Genomic DNA, 12861 nt, shown 5'->3' with positions numbered 1-12861 from the left:
TGTTCTAATTTGGAGTTCAGTAGCTAGCCACTCTTAGGAAAAGAGATTGTTGGGAAACAATAGTCAAAATGAGCCAAATTATTCGAAAGACCATAAAATCCTTCTAACATCGCAAGGTTTGTTTCAGGACTCATGGCAGTTCTGAGAGAGGATGCGTACAGCCATTTATAACTGCCTGGCTCTGAGATCTGGTCCTCTACTTAGTAGATGGTGGGCCGTCTCTATTCCAAGGCATCCTCTTCTCTGAAGTAGTAGTCACAGTACCTCTCTTATTGGCTGTTGTTAGGATTATTAGATGATATAAAACCCACTAAAATTGGGTCATTATTGCAAATATTTTCCCCAGCCAAATCCAGCACAGGTTGAAATAATCATGACTTTTGGTGGAAGAAAAACTTCTCAATGGTTAATTGAGTTTTACTAGTGAAAAACTATAGAGAGTTGGTGTCTAGCGTTTATTTTGTGCCCTCTTTTGGCTTGGTACTTTACACGTGCATCTTCATGACCTCAAGAGCCAGGCACCTGACGAGGAAGAAGAACTAGGAAGTGACTACTCCAGGGCAATGCAACAGCTGCCTGGATTTAATTCAGGCAGTCAGCTTCCTGGAAGTTCAGCAGTTGCATCCACTAAACCTTCCACCTTCTTCTCCAAAGCTTTTAAAAGGGATTGTATGCCAATGTCCATTTTCTTTATGAATTTACAATTTGAAAGTATTTCAGAATGAATGCAATTATCCATATATTAATAAAGCAAACTGCAGGTGTAGCATGCCTAATCCAAAAATTCAAATTCTGGAATATTCTGAAATGCAAACATTTGGACTTCTGTCAGAGAACTCAAAACATTTTAGATTTTGGATCATTCCAGATTTTAGATTTTTTGGATTAGAGAGGATTAACCACAATGTCTACATAAATATTTCAAAATCTGAAATTTCTGTAGAGTGTAATAAACTGTAAGGTACATCCATTTAAGAGCCAGGAAGTAAGGTTGGGCTGCAGAATACTAAATTCTGTTTGATTTGAAGACTAGCTATAGCGTAACACAGAAGGTAGAATTTAAGGAACCAGGGAAGGGAGCAGAGGAACTATTTGCAGAATGTAAGAGATGTGGTAATTAAAAAAAAAAAAAAAAAAAAAAAAAAAAAAAACCGGCTTGTTCCTGTCCTCTGCTATACTTCCCACTGTGTTTCTTGGTGGTCGCTTCTTCCTGAGGTTACTAGATAAACAAACCTGGCACACGTTGTAAAATCCTCATGGTGAGGAACTCCTGGGGCTTCTACCCTCTCTGGGACTTTGCTGTTTGGCCCAGCTAAGAGGTTTCATGTGTGTTGTTGTTGTCTTTTCCCTTCAACCATTTAACCCTTCCCTCTCTTGGAGCAGCCCCTCTCCTCAAGAGACAGATTGCGCCTTTCTTTTATCTTTCTATTTGGAAAACAAACCCAAGCCCAAGAGGCCTTGACGACATGACTGTCAGCCAGGGACCAGTCTAGTTCAAGAAAACTAGGGGAGAAGGCCAGTGCAGCTCTTGCATATGCCAGACTACTCTTGGAAACAACCTGGAATGTCAGGGAGGGAACTACTATATAGGGAACTAAGCAAAGACTTTTCCTTGCAGTTTTCTGCAGTAAGATTTGGCTAGAGTGAACATTCACTTGTTACCCTTGGTGTGTAAATCTTACCCAGATTGCCAATATATAGAGCAGAAAAGAGGATGACAAAAGAAAATATACACATTCCCTCTGAATATTCTTTACACTCAATCATAAGTGTGAGATCTACATGAAATATTGAAGTGCTCAATTTAATTCAGACCAAACAAGAGAACTCATTTTCCAGCCTTTAAATCTTTATGAAAAGAACACTTCAATAAATGTGCTTGTTCAGTGTCTAAATTAAAATATTTCTTCTCTTTATTGTTGCCCTCAGACATATTTTCTCAGTTGAATCAAATTAAGGCCAACTTTATTTATATAGAAACTTATTTTTAATATTACAACACCAGGATCCTCACACGTTTTATATACAATCCATCATTCCACGTTTAAAATATATTTCTTAGGTTTACATAAAAAAGAAAGTACTAAGATTATTTACAAAAATACATTTAAATACCACTAGCACTCCACGTTCCCACTTCGCTTCAGACAGGAATGAGTTTCTTTTGTGCGGTGGCACAAAAGAATCACTGTAACAAAAGTGAATCTATAACAAAACTAAACAATAACAAAAAGAAGGGCATTATACCTAAGCCACTGGAGGTTCCCAAGAACAAAAGCCCAAAGCCAAAAGGCCTTTTGCATTTGAATGTGCAGAGTAGATTCTTCGTGAATATGTCTCTTCCCCTTTCATAACCGCTGAAATCTGAGTTCCTAAATATTAATGTAACGTGACCTAATCTACAGGAGGAGGAGGAGGCGTGGGATCTCCCTGCTCCTGGGCTGAAAGGTCCCCAGCGCTCTCCAGGGCAGTTACTTCTCCACCACCTCCTCAGGGCACGGGAGTTTGCGCTCCTCCGAGGAAATACTGTCCACGATGGAAGAAAGGCATCGAAGGCTGCTTGAGGCCGACGAATCAAGGCTTGCTCCGCCTAAGGACAGAAACAAACGCTCAAGAGCATAGCGCTCCAGGAAGGCCAGACCCTCTGCACCCCGGAAAGGCGGAAAGGCGCTGGGGCAGAGCCAGGGCCGCGCGCTCCCCTCCAGGCGGGAGCAGGGCTGCGCCCCCAATCCACAGCTGCTCGACCCCTCCAGCCGGCACGAGCACCCCGGTTCCCTCCCGCGATGCTCTGGGCTCTTTTACTTTACCTTCCTTAGCGGCTATCGCCAGCCCCCTGGAATGGTCCGAAACACTAGGCCACTGGGAGCTGCAGGTGCGCAGGAAATCCGCACCCTCGAGCTGGAGGGAAAAACCAAAGCGGAAGATTAAGAGAGAAACAGAAATTCCGGGGGAACGAGTGCTTTCTGGGGTTGTCTATCCTGCTTCCTTGGGCCGGTACCCATTTCCTGCCTATTGCAGGCACCCGGTCTTCGTGGGTCACTGGGGGTTTGTTACAGATAAGGAGGGGCAGGCGAGCCATGGGGAGGGAGAAGGGAACAAGCAAACAGCTGAAGCCCAGTAATCAGCCTTCGAAGTCCCTGCCGGTGTCTCTGGGCTTACAGTTTCTTGCTTGGTTCTGTAGCTGAAGGGGTCCACCCCCAGCTCCTGCATCTTCTCCTGCTGGTCCAGCCGGTGCAGCAGGTCTTGCAGTCGTTCAATGTAGCTGATGGCGCTCCGCAGGATCTCCACCTTGGGCAGCCTCTGGTTGGGGTTGGCCACTGTTCTCCGCTTCAGGGCCTCGAAGGCCTCGTTGATTTTCTTTAACCTTCTCCTCTCACGCAGTGTGGCAGCTTTCCGGCGGTCGGTAGGGGCAGATTTTCTCTTACAGGTCTTGCAGGCCCAGATGAGGCACTGGCTGGGGCAGTGGGGAGGCTGCAGGCCCGGGGGGGCCAGGACGTGCTCTTCTCCGCTGCTGTCGCTCCCAGCCTCCGGGGGTATTTGGTCCTGGCAGGGGGACAAGGTACCATCACTCCCTGGATACAAAGGAGAACCGTCTGCCACTTCTAAGGGCTGCAGGGTAACATTTTCCCCGTCCAAGTAGAAGAAATAGGAGCCAGTTTCAAAAAGGTCCATCATCATGTTCTCTTTCTTGGCCTCTGATGCGATCTGAACTGGGTGATGGGCTCAAAAACCCAGAGGAACCACCCAGATGGCATTTAATTAGTGTGGTGACATAAGGCGACCTAGCTTTATATATAGTAGCTCCTGAAACTCAATCCAACTTTTAGCTGTCATGGAGCATCAGTCTCCCAATGTGACTACAGCCACTGCTCTCTAGAACATCTAGTTTGAAAGAAAACTGAGAAGTGTCACCTCCCAGAGTGATATGACCATCTATGGGAGAAACAGGTTAAGAGGAAATGCACAGAATCGCATAATTTAACCAAAGCATTGAATGTTTCCACTGGGGACAGTTTAGACAGTAAACCTGCTTACAGGACAACTTCAAAACAACTGGGGATTAACACTGTCCCCTTGCCCTCCCCCTAGGCTCATCAGAATTCTAAGTATAGAGTCATGATGAAAGATTTCAAAGGCAATAGCCATTGCTCCAAAATAGCCTGGTTAATATTTGCAGAGTGGTTCAGTGTGGCTCTTTTCTCTTGCCTGCTTGTCAAAAAGTTGCTATTCCTGTGATTAAAACCATTACAGTCCTTCAAAAGTTATACATGACTTTCAGGCTTCAGCCTCAATAGAAGCAGGTAAATCTCTTTCCTCTCTTTTACTAAGGTTGTAGGATGAGTTGGGAGCTGGTGGGGTGGCTGACGGGTGCTCAACTCCCATGTTACTGTATGAAGGGACTTCTGACTTTCTGGATCCTTCTATGTTACGTTTTTGCCTAGAGAAGGGCAACCAGAATTCGAAGTGTTTCCTTCCATTATAGAGCAATAGGACATAAGATGCACAGGCTGAGATATGAGCTAGGTGATGGGATACAGTATGTGTAATTACTCCTTTCTAAAAGTACTTGTAGTGATAAAACTCACACCATAGCTACTTGATATATCAATATGTACCTGGGATCTTCTGTTTTGTCCTGTTCTACACATTGGGTGCTCTCTACTTTGTCATTCACATTCTGTTCATTGACTTTCTATAAGCTGGCTAATAGAATTTAGAGGACAATGGTAGCAACCAATGTGCAAGCAAGAAAATATAATTTTTGATTTCAGCTTGTCTGTGGTCCAACACACACACACACACACACACACACGCGCGCGCATGCACACACACACCACAGTTCTTTGGGAGGCAATATATTGTCAAGGTGAAGTATAAGGACCCTTGTTTCTACATAAGTTTTTTCAAGTCCTTGCTAGATTGACTTCTACTTAGGTTTCCCTGAGCACTAGGCCTCCTTTTCTTCAAAATAATAGAAACTGCCTCTAGAGTTTTGGCAAAGATCCAAACAATATCTTGCATAGAGCTGAAGCATATAGTTGTCTGATGAATATTTGTTATCATTTATTGCATAAAATTATGCCAAGGTTAAGACAAATTCTTATACAGAAAATAAAGCACAGCTGTTGGAAAGGGTTTCCCCCCCTTTCTTTAGGGGTTGGGTTTTTTTTTTTTATTCTTCTTTTCATCTCCTTTTTTTGATTTTATTTCTTCCCCTGAACTATGTAAAGATTCCAACCACTGACAAGTGGTATTTGGGGTGATGGTCAACCTTCATTTTGGCCTTTCTAGTCAGTGCCTGAAAACAAGATGGAAAACATCAGGTCTGATTGTTTTACCTCAAGTAGTGATGATTGTAGAATATGTTCTTTCCTACAGCTTCATTTTTAAAAACTAGAGTGAAGATAATGTGAGGAGTCAACTGTCAGATAATGCAGGAGCTAGTTAAATTTTAAACTCAAGTTGTTTATTCCGAAGTTCATTCTGAACAATCTCCGCAGAGCCACAGACTTTCACTATCAAGTTTTGGCAGTTCTAGCTGCTCGTATGATTTTGTCATTGTGTAGCCGCTCATTCCTTACCAAGTCTGAGAACTCTTCTTGCATTTTTGGAATGGATATGAAGCACACGCAAAAGAGCAAAAATAAGCCTATATATGTTTTCTAATATTGTATTCCATTTCTACCAGTGAGCTGGCTAACAGAAAACAGATGGAAGGCTTCAGTGACTCCGTCTTTAACCTAACAGTTGTGGTAGAAAATGAGCTTGTGCTTTTAATAAGCTTTTATCCTTTGTCTCATAAATATGAAAACAATTCAAAAACTTATATTTGAACCAGTAGAATTAGATAGCATGGCTATTCAAATTATTAAGATAAGCATGACTGAAATTTGTTTATTCAATATTTATTTGGTGTCTACTAAAACTACATTGGGATCTGGTTGCTGAGAATAATGTAGCAAAATAATAATCTCTCTCTTTATGGCATTTGAGTCTAGAAGGAGACATGACATTGACAAGGATGTGAACTATGGAAGAAATAGCCCTAGAATTGGATATAGAAGACATTCACTGTAGTTGTTTTTGGCCTTTGGGTTTGTAAAAATTCCAAATATCTCAAATCTTTACATTTTCATCTATAAAATTTGTACAACAAAAGATGGTCATACTTTCAAGGTTGTTATAAAGAAAAAACTGTTATATGGAATTCCTTTAAAAAGTGGCACATTTAGGGAGAGTAGAGGGTAGGGAGGAGGAAGCACAGGTTGATGAATGGGCACTAATGTATAGTTATATAGGAGTAAGAAATTGAAGCATGCTGTGGCAAAGTAGGGGGACTACAGAAAGTAATATAGTGTAGTTTTTAAAAGCTGAAAGAAAGGATTTGAAAAGTTTTCACCACAGAGAAATAAAAAATGTTTGAGGATATAGTTATGTTTAGCCTGACTTAAACATAATGAAATATATACATATACTAAAACATCATATGATACCTCATTAATATGTAACATGTTTTTTATGTATCAGCTAAGACTAAATTTAAGGAGTATACTCTGTAAAATACTTTATTAGTGAAATTTTTAGCTACAGAGAAATATGAGGCAAAACACTAACAACCAAAGAATTTTGAATCATTAGAAATTGAAGTAACATTAAGGCACTGGCATTCACAGACTTGCCACCGCTTTTTAGAGGTACCACTAGATACTAGGGGATGCACATCATGCACCTACAAAACAACAAAGAGACCCTCCCCCTTCCCATCCATTCTTTTATTCATGCATCACCACTAGAGAAGCATAGAAAATGAATTCACGAGAGAAAAGCTTTGGGAAGCTAAGAGTAGCCTCACCAATGGGAGTGGCCTTACTTTGTAACCTGTCAAGTTGTTGTGTATTAAATTAAAAGCCTTTTTTCCATTTCTCACATGCTGTAAGTCAAAAATTTAACCACCATTAGCCCCCTGCAGGAAGGTTTTCCTTTTTTTTTTCTTGTTTCGGGAACTGAGGAAGAAGTAGGCCAAATGAACAAGAAAATGCCAGATTGGGAAATAACCATCTTTCACTCGATTAGGTCAATAGGAAAACACGCAGTGATTCCAAACAACCAACCAATGAAGATTTGGAACTCACGCTGTTTACAAAATGTGAGATGCCTGTAATCGCAATTACATTATTTCACAGTAGAACTTGTGAGACACAGATCTTGACAAATGGTCAAAACAGAATGACATAAGCTGGACTATTGCAAGCTTTAAATACATCAAATATGTTTTCTAAAATATAGAAAAAGTAAATTTTAACAAAGGAATAATTACGTTGTCATTAATAAATCACTTCAGAGGTCTAGAGTTCATTCAGAACAAAATGTGAGACTAGTAAGTGATAGAATTGAAACATCTCAAGTAGTTTACTATTGTATTATTCTTTTTTCATGCTTGATTATTTTGTTTTTTATTTTTTAAAGAATACAAAATGGTAAAAAAAAACAATAGAAATAATGCAAAATTTCACTAAACAAAGTAATAGGAATTTGACAGTTGTTGTTTAATTGTATTATGTTATCTTCAGATTAGTTGTTTAGGTTACCAGATATAAACCTGCAAAATTGGTAAGAAAAAAGTTATAAGAAATTAATAAGAAGAAAAAGTTAAATTAATGAATATTTTTTAAAAAATTAAGCATTAACTGCTCCTTTCAATAAGCCAACACAAATCAGCAGTACAGTTATTCAAACTATCCTGCATATATACATTAATGTATCTTTTTCCCTTCTTTCTTTTGTCCTTTTCCTCATCCCAGTTTTTCCTTCCCATTGAAAAGATTCTTTCCCTTTCATAGTATTTATTGTACCATTCAGATTTTATTTACTCTTACATGTTCTTTCGCTAGTGAAACAATACAATGCTTGCACATGCGGGTCTGATTTATTTCACTTACCAATACAGTCTCTAGTTCCATCCATTTACCTATAGAAGCCTTGAGTTTAGGTTTTTTATAGCTGAGTAATACTCCGTTGTGTAAAAATACCTCATCTTTTTTTAATCCATTCCTCAGTCGATGGGCATTTGGGTTGTTTCCAAGATTTAGCTATGACAAATTAGACTGCTATAAACATGGGTGCATGTATATTACTGTGGCATTACATTTTCAGTTTTTTAGAAAAATACCTAGGAGGGGACTATCTGGTTTTAATGTGGTCTCCACTCCTAGTTTTTGTGGAATCGTCACACTGATTTCCACAGTGGTTAGACCAGGCTTCACTCTCACCAACAGTGTGAAGTGTTCCTTAATCCCCATAGCCTCTCCAGCATTTGTAATTGGTTGACTTCTTGATGAAAGCCATTCTTTGTGGTGTGAGATGGAATCTCAGCATCAGTTTAATTCACATCTTTTGAATGACCAATGATGTTGAACATGGTTTCATACATATATTTATTGGCCATTTGTATCTCTTCATTGTGACGTATATATTCATCTCAGATGCCCATTTTTGGATTTGGTCTTTGAATTTTGGAGACCTGATATATATTTTTTTTATTTCTTTATGTACTAGTTAGAAGACTTTTGTGTGAAGGGCAGTTGGTTATAATTTTCTCCCAATTTATGGGTTTTCTTTTTACTCTGTTGGTGATTTCTTTTGACAAGCAGAAACTTTTCAAAACAATTAATTCTCAATTGTTGATTCATTGAAATACTTCCCATAGAGTTTGGGAATTCTCTACCTACCTCTATGTCTTTAAGATTTCTACCTACTTTCTCCTCCAGAAGATTTAGTTTTTCACTTTTAATATTTAAATCTTTGATCCATTTTTAATGTAATTTTGGTCATACTCCATTATTTTAAAATAAGTTTTCTATTTATCACCTTCTAAAAAGGTTGAATGTATTCTGTTTCTCAGTGTGAAAGGAGTGGAAAGAAAATGATCATGACTCAGCTCAGTTCACCACAAAGTTTAGCTAGAAGCCTTAGAGAGAGAGGTAGCACCTGTGGTAAAAAGGAACCAAATTTTGGATCAAGGCAGAATCTAAGTTCGAGCCATTCTTAATCACACGTTCCAAGCTTCAGTTTTATGAAAGATCAATCCCATGAACACACCACAGACTTCTTGTTAACATAACATAGAATCCGTGATATGGAATATGCACTCTAAAACATATCCATTTTCTTTCTTCTCAATTTATAAGAATTCTGGCTGAACTAGCCACAGTGAATTTATTGAAAACCAAAGCCAGAAATCCTCCTAGATTTGATAAGAGAGATATTTAAGATAAAGATAGAGATTTGTGTGAATGATACTTCTGAGGAGAAAATACTAAAACCAGGGACTTTAATAAAAGTGTGTTGTGTGTTTATTTCCTTACTACATTTTCAATTTTCTTATTGTAAAAAATTAATTAATTTTTTACAATACCAGGATTCGAACTTGAGACCTTGTTTTTGCCAGTCAAGTGCTTATGCCACTGAGCTACCTCCCCAGCACATTTTCAATTTTCTAGGGCAAAAGGACATTAGATAAATGTCACATAAATGAATAACTGACTTAGGAAATTTATTTATTTTTTATTTTATTTTATTTTTTCTGTATTTTAAGGAAAGGTCTATAGGATGTTCAGGGTCTCACTACTAGATAGGACTCATAATGATTCTCCTATTTACAGCCTCCCAAGTGCTGAGATTACAGGTGTGCACCACCACACCCAGCCTCAATCGCCCCTTCAGGGGCCAGCAAGGTAGGCCAGGGGATCAAACCCTGGGCCCCTGGGCCTGCTTTCTGGTGCTTTAATCCACTGAGCTATTTGTCCAGCCCCCTCATTTAGGAACTTTAAAGGAAAAGACTTCAGCCTTTTTGGAGGGTATCAATGAAATATCCCATTCCCCTCCTCTGATAATACATTCGAAAAAGAGTTTGCAGACAGAAGTTCTTGACATATGAGGCTGGTATTTCTAGTGAGCAAAGTTAAAGGTTTTTACAAGACACATCCATCCAGACTGGTGCCCTTGGGAGGATATTCAAGGAAGAAATAGACACAGAGATAATGAAGGTGTGTCAGATACTGCAGAGATTTTTGTGGCTTACCTCTAGGGGATTCAGCTATATTGTTACGTAGCTGGGTTCCAAGAAAGTACCATCAGTCATTTAGCTGAGAAAGTAGAACTGAGAACCAACCAGAAGATGGTTGTACTTTTTTCAGCTATGCGAAGAGAGAGAAGGAAAAGAGGGTAGAAGATAGGAACAGAAGAAGAGAGAAGTAATAAACAGCACTCGCCTACCATGCAGAGAAAAGGGCCAACTAGCAAGTGAAGCCAGTGAGCCTAGAGTAGAAGGCAAGGAAAGTGCCTATTGAGTGAAAGGCACAATTCAGAAGCAGTGTGTTAGTGCTTTTATTTTGTGGCCACTAAGTGGGTAACATGAATCTGTGCGCCTGTAATTCACCTAATCTGCAGACAGTTTGTGCCCAGAGATTCCCAAGCACTGCGGTAAAAATAGTTTTGCGCTTAGACTGACAGAACATTTGAGTCACTTCAAGGGATGTGGGGGAGGGGCACAAGCCAAACAGGAAAGGGAAAATATTAAACACAAATGAATTCTCTGTGCTTTCCACGCGGCCGGAGTGAGGAGTTAAGCACAGAAATGGGGCTGGGCTGGACCAGAGAGGGCTATGAGCGTTGGCTAGCTATGTGATACACAGCCCCAAGGAAGTAAGTCCCAAGAAAATAGAGAGGCTCATCACTGTCAGGGAACAAAGTCCTCCTCTGTTCTTTGCTTTCACTCTCCACCGCCATTCAGTAAGAGCAGGAACAGGGTTTTAGCAAAAGCCTGTGTTCATTTCACGCAGGACCCTCAAGGTGACTTCTTATATTCTCATTTCCTAGGCATAGTTTCCAGGCAAGTAGACAAGAAATGGTTTTCTGTCCAAGTGCAAGAAAATGAAATCCTCTTCAGAATTCTGGATCTCACTTCCTGCTCCTTTCTTTTAGATTTTTAATGAGAGTAAAATCTGTGAGCCATTGGAGTTTTTTCTGTCTTGTGAATGACCAAAAGGCACAGACTTGTGCAGATTTAGTGAGCCTGACTTTCAGCATTAAAATTGGGAAAACCGAGACAGATAGAAAAACAAACAAAATCCTGGGCAAATCAGAATGAGTTGAACACTTAATTTTCCAGAAAAATAACATTGATATTCCCATATCGCTAGGTATAAACAACAATTCAGGAGTATAGAATACTTGAAGTTTTTATTTTTTAAAGACTTTATTTTGATTATAAATGTGGGATTTCGTATTAAACAGAGGATCTAAGTCTAGCTTTGTCTCATATTAATCATTTGACCTTGGAGAAGTTTTGTAACTTTCTTAGGTTTCTGTTGACTAGTCTGTAATATTAAAATAAAATATAGAGAAAAATGAGGCAAGAAAAATAACTACCAGAGGATTGGTAGTTAACTCAATAAACTTATTTCAGGCAATGAAAAACTTTTTTGAAAGCATGTAGCATATAATAAACACTTAATACAAATTAGTCTTGAATTATTTAACCTATAATTGAAGAAAAGAGTTACTAACTCACTACCCAATATATCAATCTCTGTCCTTCTTTTATATGGATAAGTTTTTATGTAATATTATAAAATGTTTCATATATTTTTTCATTATAATATAAGTATAATATTATATTTTATATTACCTTTTTTACTTATTTATTCCATAAATATTTTCAATAATGTTACATACAGCAAATATTTAATACAACTAACCTATTTTAAATGATTACTCTATGTTGTTTAAATCTTTTTAAAATGAATGAATTGAGATATTTACATGTTCCAAATTGTAGAAGTGTCTGGTGTTACTATCTTGCTAAGCTAAACAGATGTCTCTGGTATAGAATGGTTAGCCAAGTATTTTGTTACTGCCCTCCAACTGGCTAGTTATGACATATTGCTCAACGTGGCTGGCGCCTTAATGCCTATGTCAAGGCCTACCGTGACAAATAGTCACCACTGTACAAACACGTTATTCCATAAAATTTCTCTACCACTTTTGAAGAAAGTTATTTAATCATTTATACAAACATACCTTACATTTTTGTGTAGCGATTTTTTGTGCAGATTTTTTGGTACATGGGTAATATGCTAGATTTTAAGTTATTAATTGATAGAAAGATACCAAAAGTATAACACGTTTAAATTGCATATGACTTGGTACCATTTAAGTATAGATATCGCATGCTCAGCATTTCACTGATCACCTTCAAACTTAATCATAATAAATTTTATCTTCCCTGGTTTCACAATCTGGGCCATCTGTCAGAATATTAGAAAAGCCTAGCTGTGTAATTTCACAATGTAAGTGTAATTTTATTAAACTATTTTTTTTCATTTTCTTGTTCTTAAGTATAAGCTATCAGGAGAGGTAGCCTGCTTTGTTTATGGCAGTTTGATGTTCAAGTATTGCTGCATTTAAGCAGTACAGACTTATATTTGGTGAAGTTGTATTATTTAACTCTATAAGTCACAAGTTTTGTGTTGAAGTGTTAAATGAAAGATCTTATTATAGCTTCACAATATTTTGCCAACTATGTTATATGGTTTTGTCCATTTTAAAGCAGGGAAAGGCAACCTAAAGTATATTTATTATCATTTGCCTAAGATCACATGCTACGGCTCCTCTAACAGTAAATTGTATAACCACAAGGAAGGTTTTACTCTGAGTCACCTTGTAGTGATCAAAAGAACAGTCTTGTGCCAGTCAAATAGCTCAACAAATTAAAGCCCCTGGCCAGGATTCAACCCCTGGTGTGCAGTGCCAGCCCCACCCCCGGGGTGTGCTGAGATAGGGATTGAGACTGGGCATGGT

The 12861-nt window shown here is 38.6% G+C and overlaps 1 protein-coding gene across 1 annotated transcript; it reads right to left on the bottom strand.

The window, feature by feature from the left end:
• Positions 1-1948: 1948 nt before the first annotated feature.
• Positions 1949-3776, bottom strand: Myf6 (myogenic factor 6). Its single transcript, XM_004623756.2, has 3 exons — positions 3160-3776; positions 2808-2898; positions 1949-2590 (listed from the first exon to the last, which is right to left on the bottom strand). The coding sequence occupies exons 1-3, from the start codon at positions 3676-3678 to the stop codon at positions 2472-2474; spliced, it is 729 nt and encodes a 242-aa protein (XP_004623813.1). The 5' UTR covers positions 3679-3776; the 3' UTR covers positions 1949-2471.
• Positions 3777-12861: the final 9085 nt, after the last annotated feature.

The sequence above is a fragment of the Octodon degus genome, unplaced genomic scaffold, assembly GCF_000260255.1.
Source record: "Octodon degus isolate 3935 unplaced genomic scaffold, OctDeg1.0 scaffold00004, whole genome shotgun sequence".
NCBI classification, from domain to species: Eukaryota; Metazoa; Chordata; class Mammalia; order Rodentia; family Octodontidae; genus Octodon; species Octodon degus.
The sequence above is the reverse complement of the archived record's forward strand: the minus strand, read 5'-3'. Positions and strand labels throughout refer to the sequence as shown.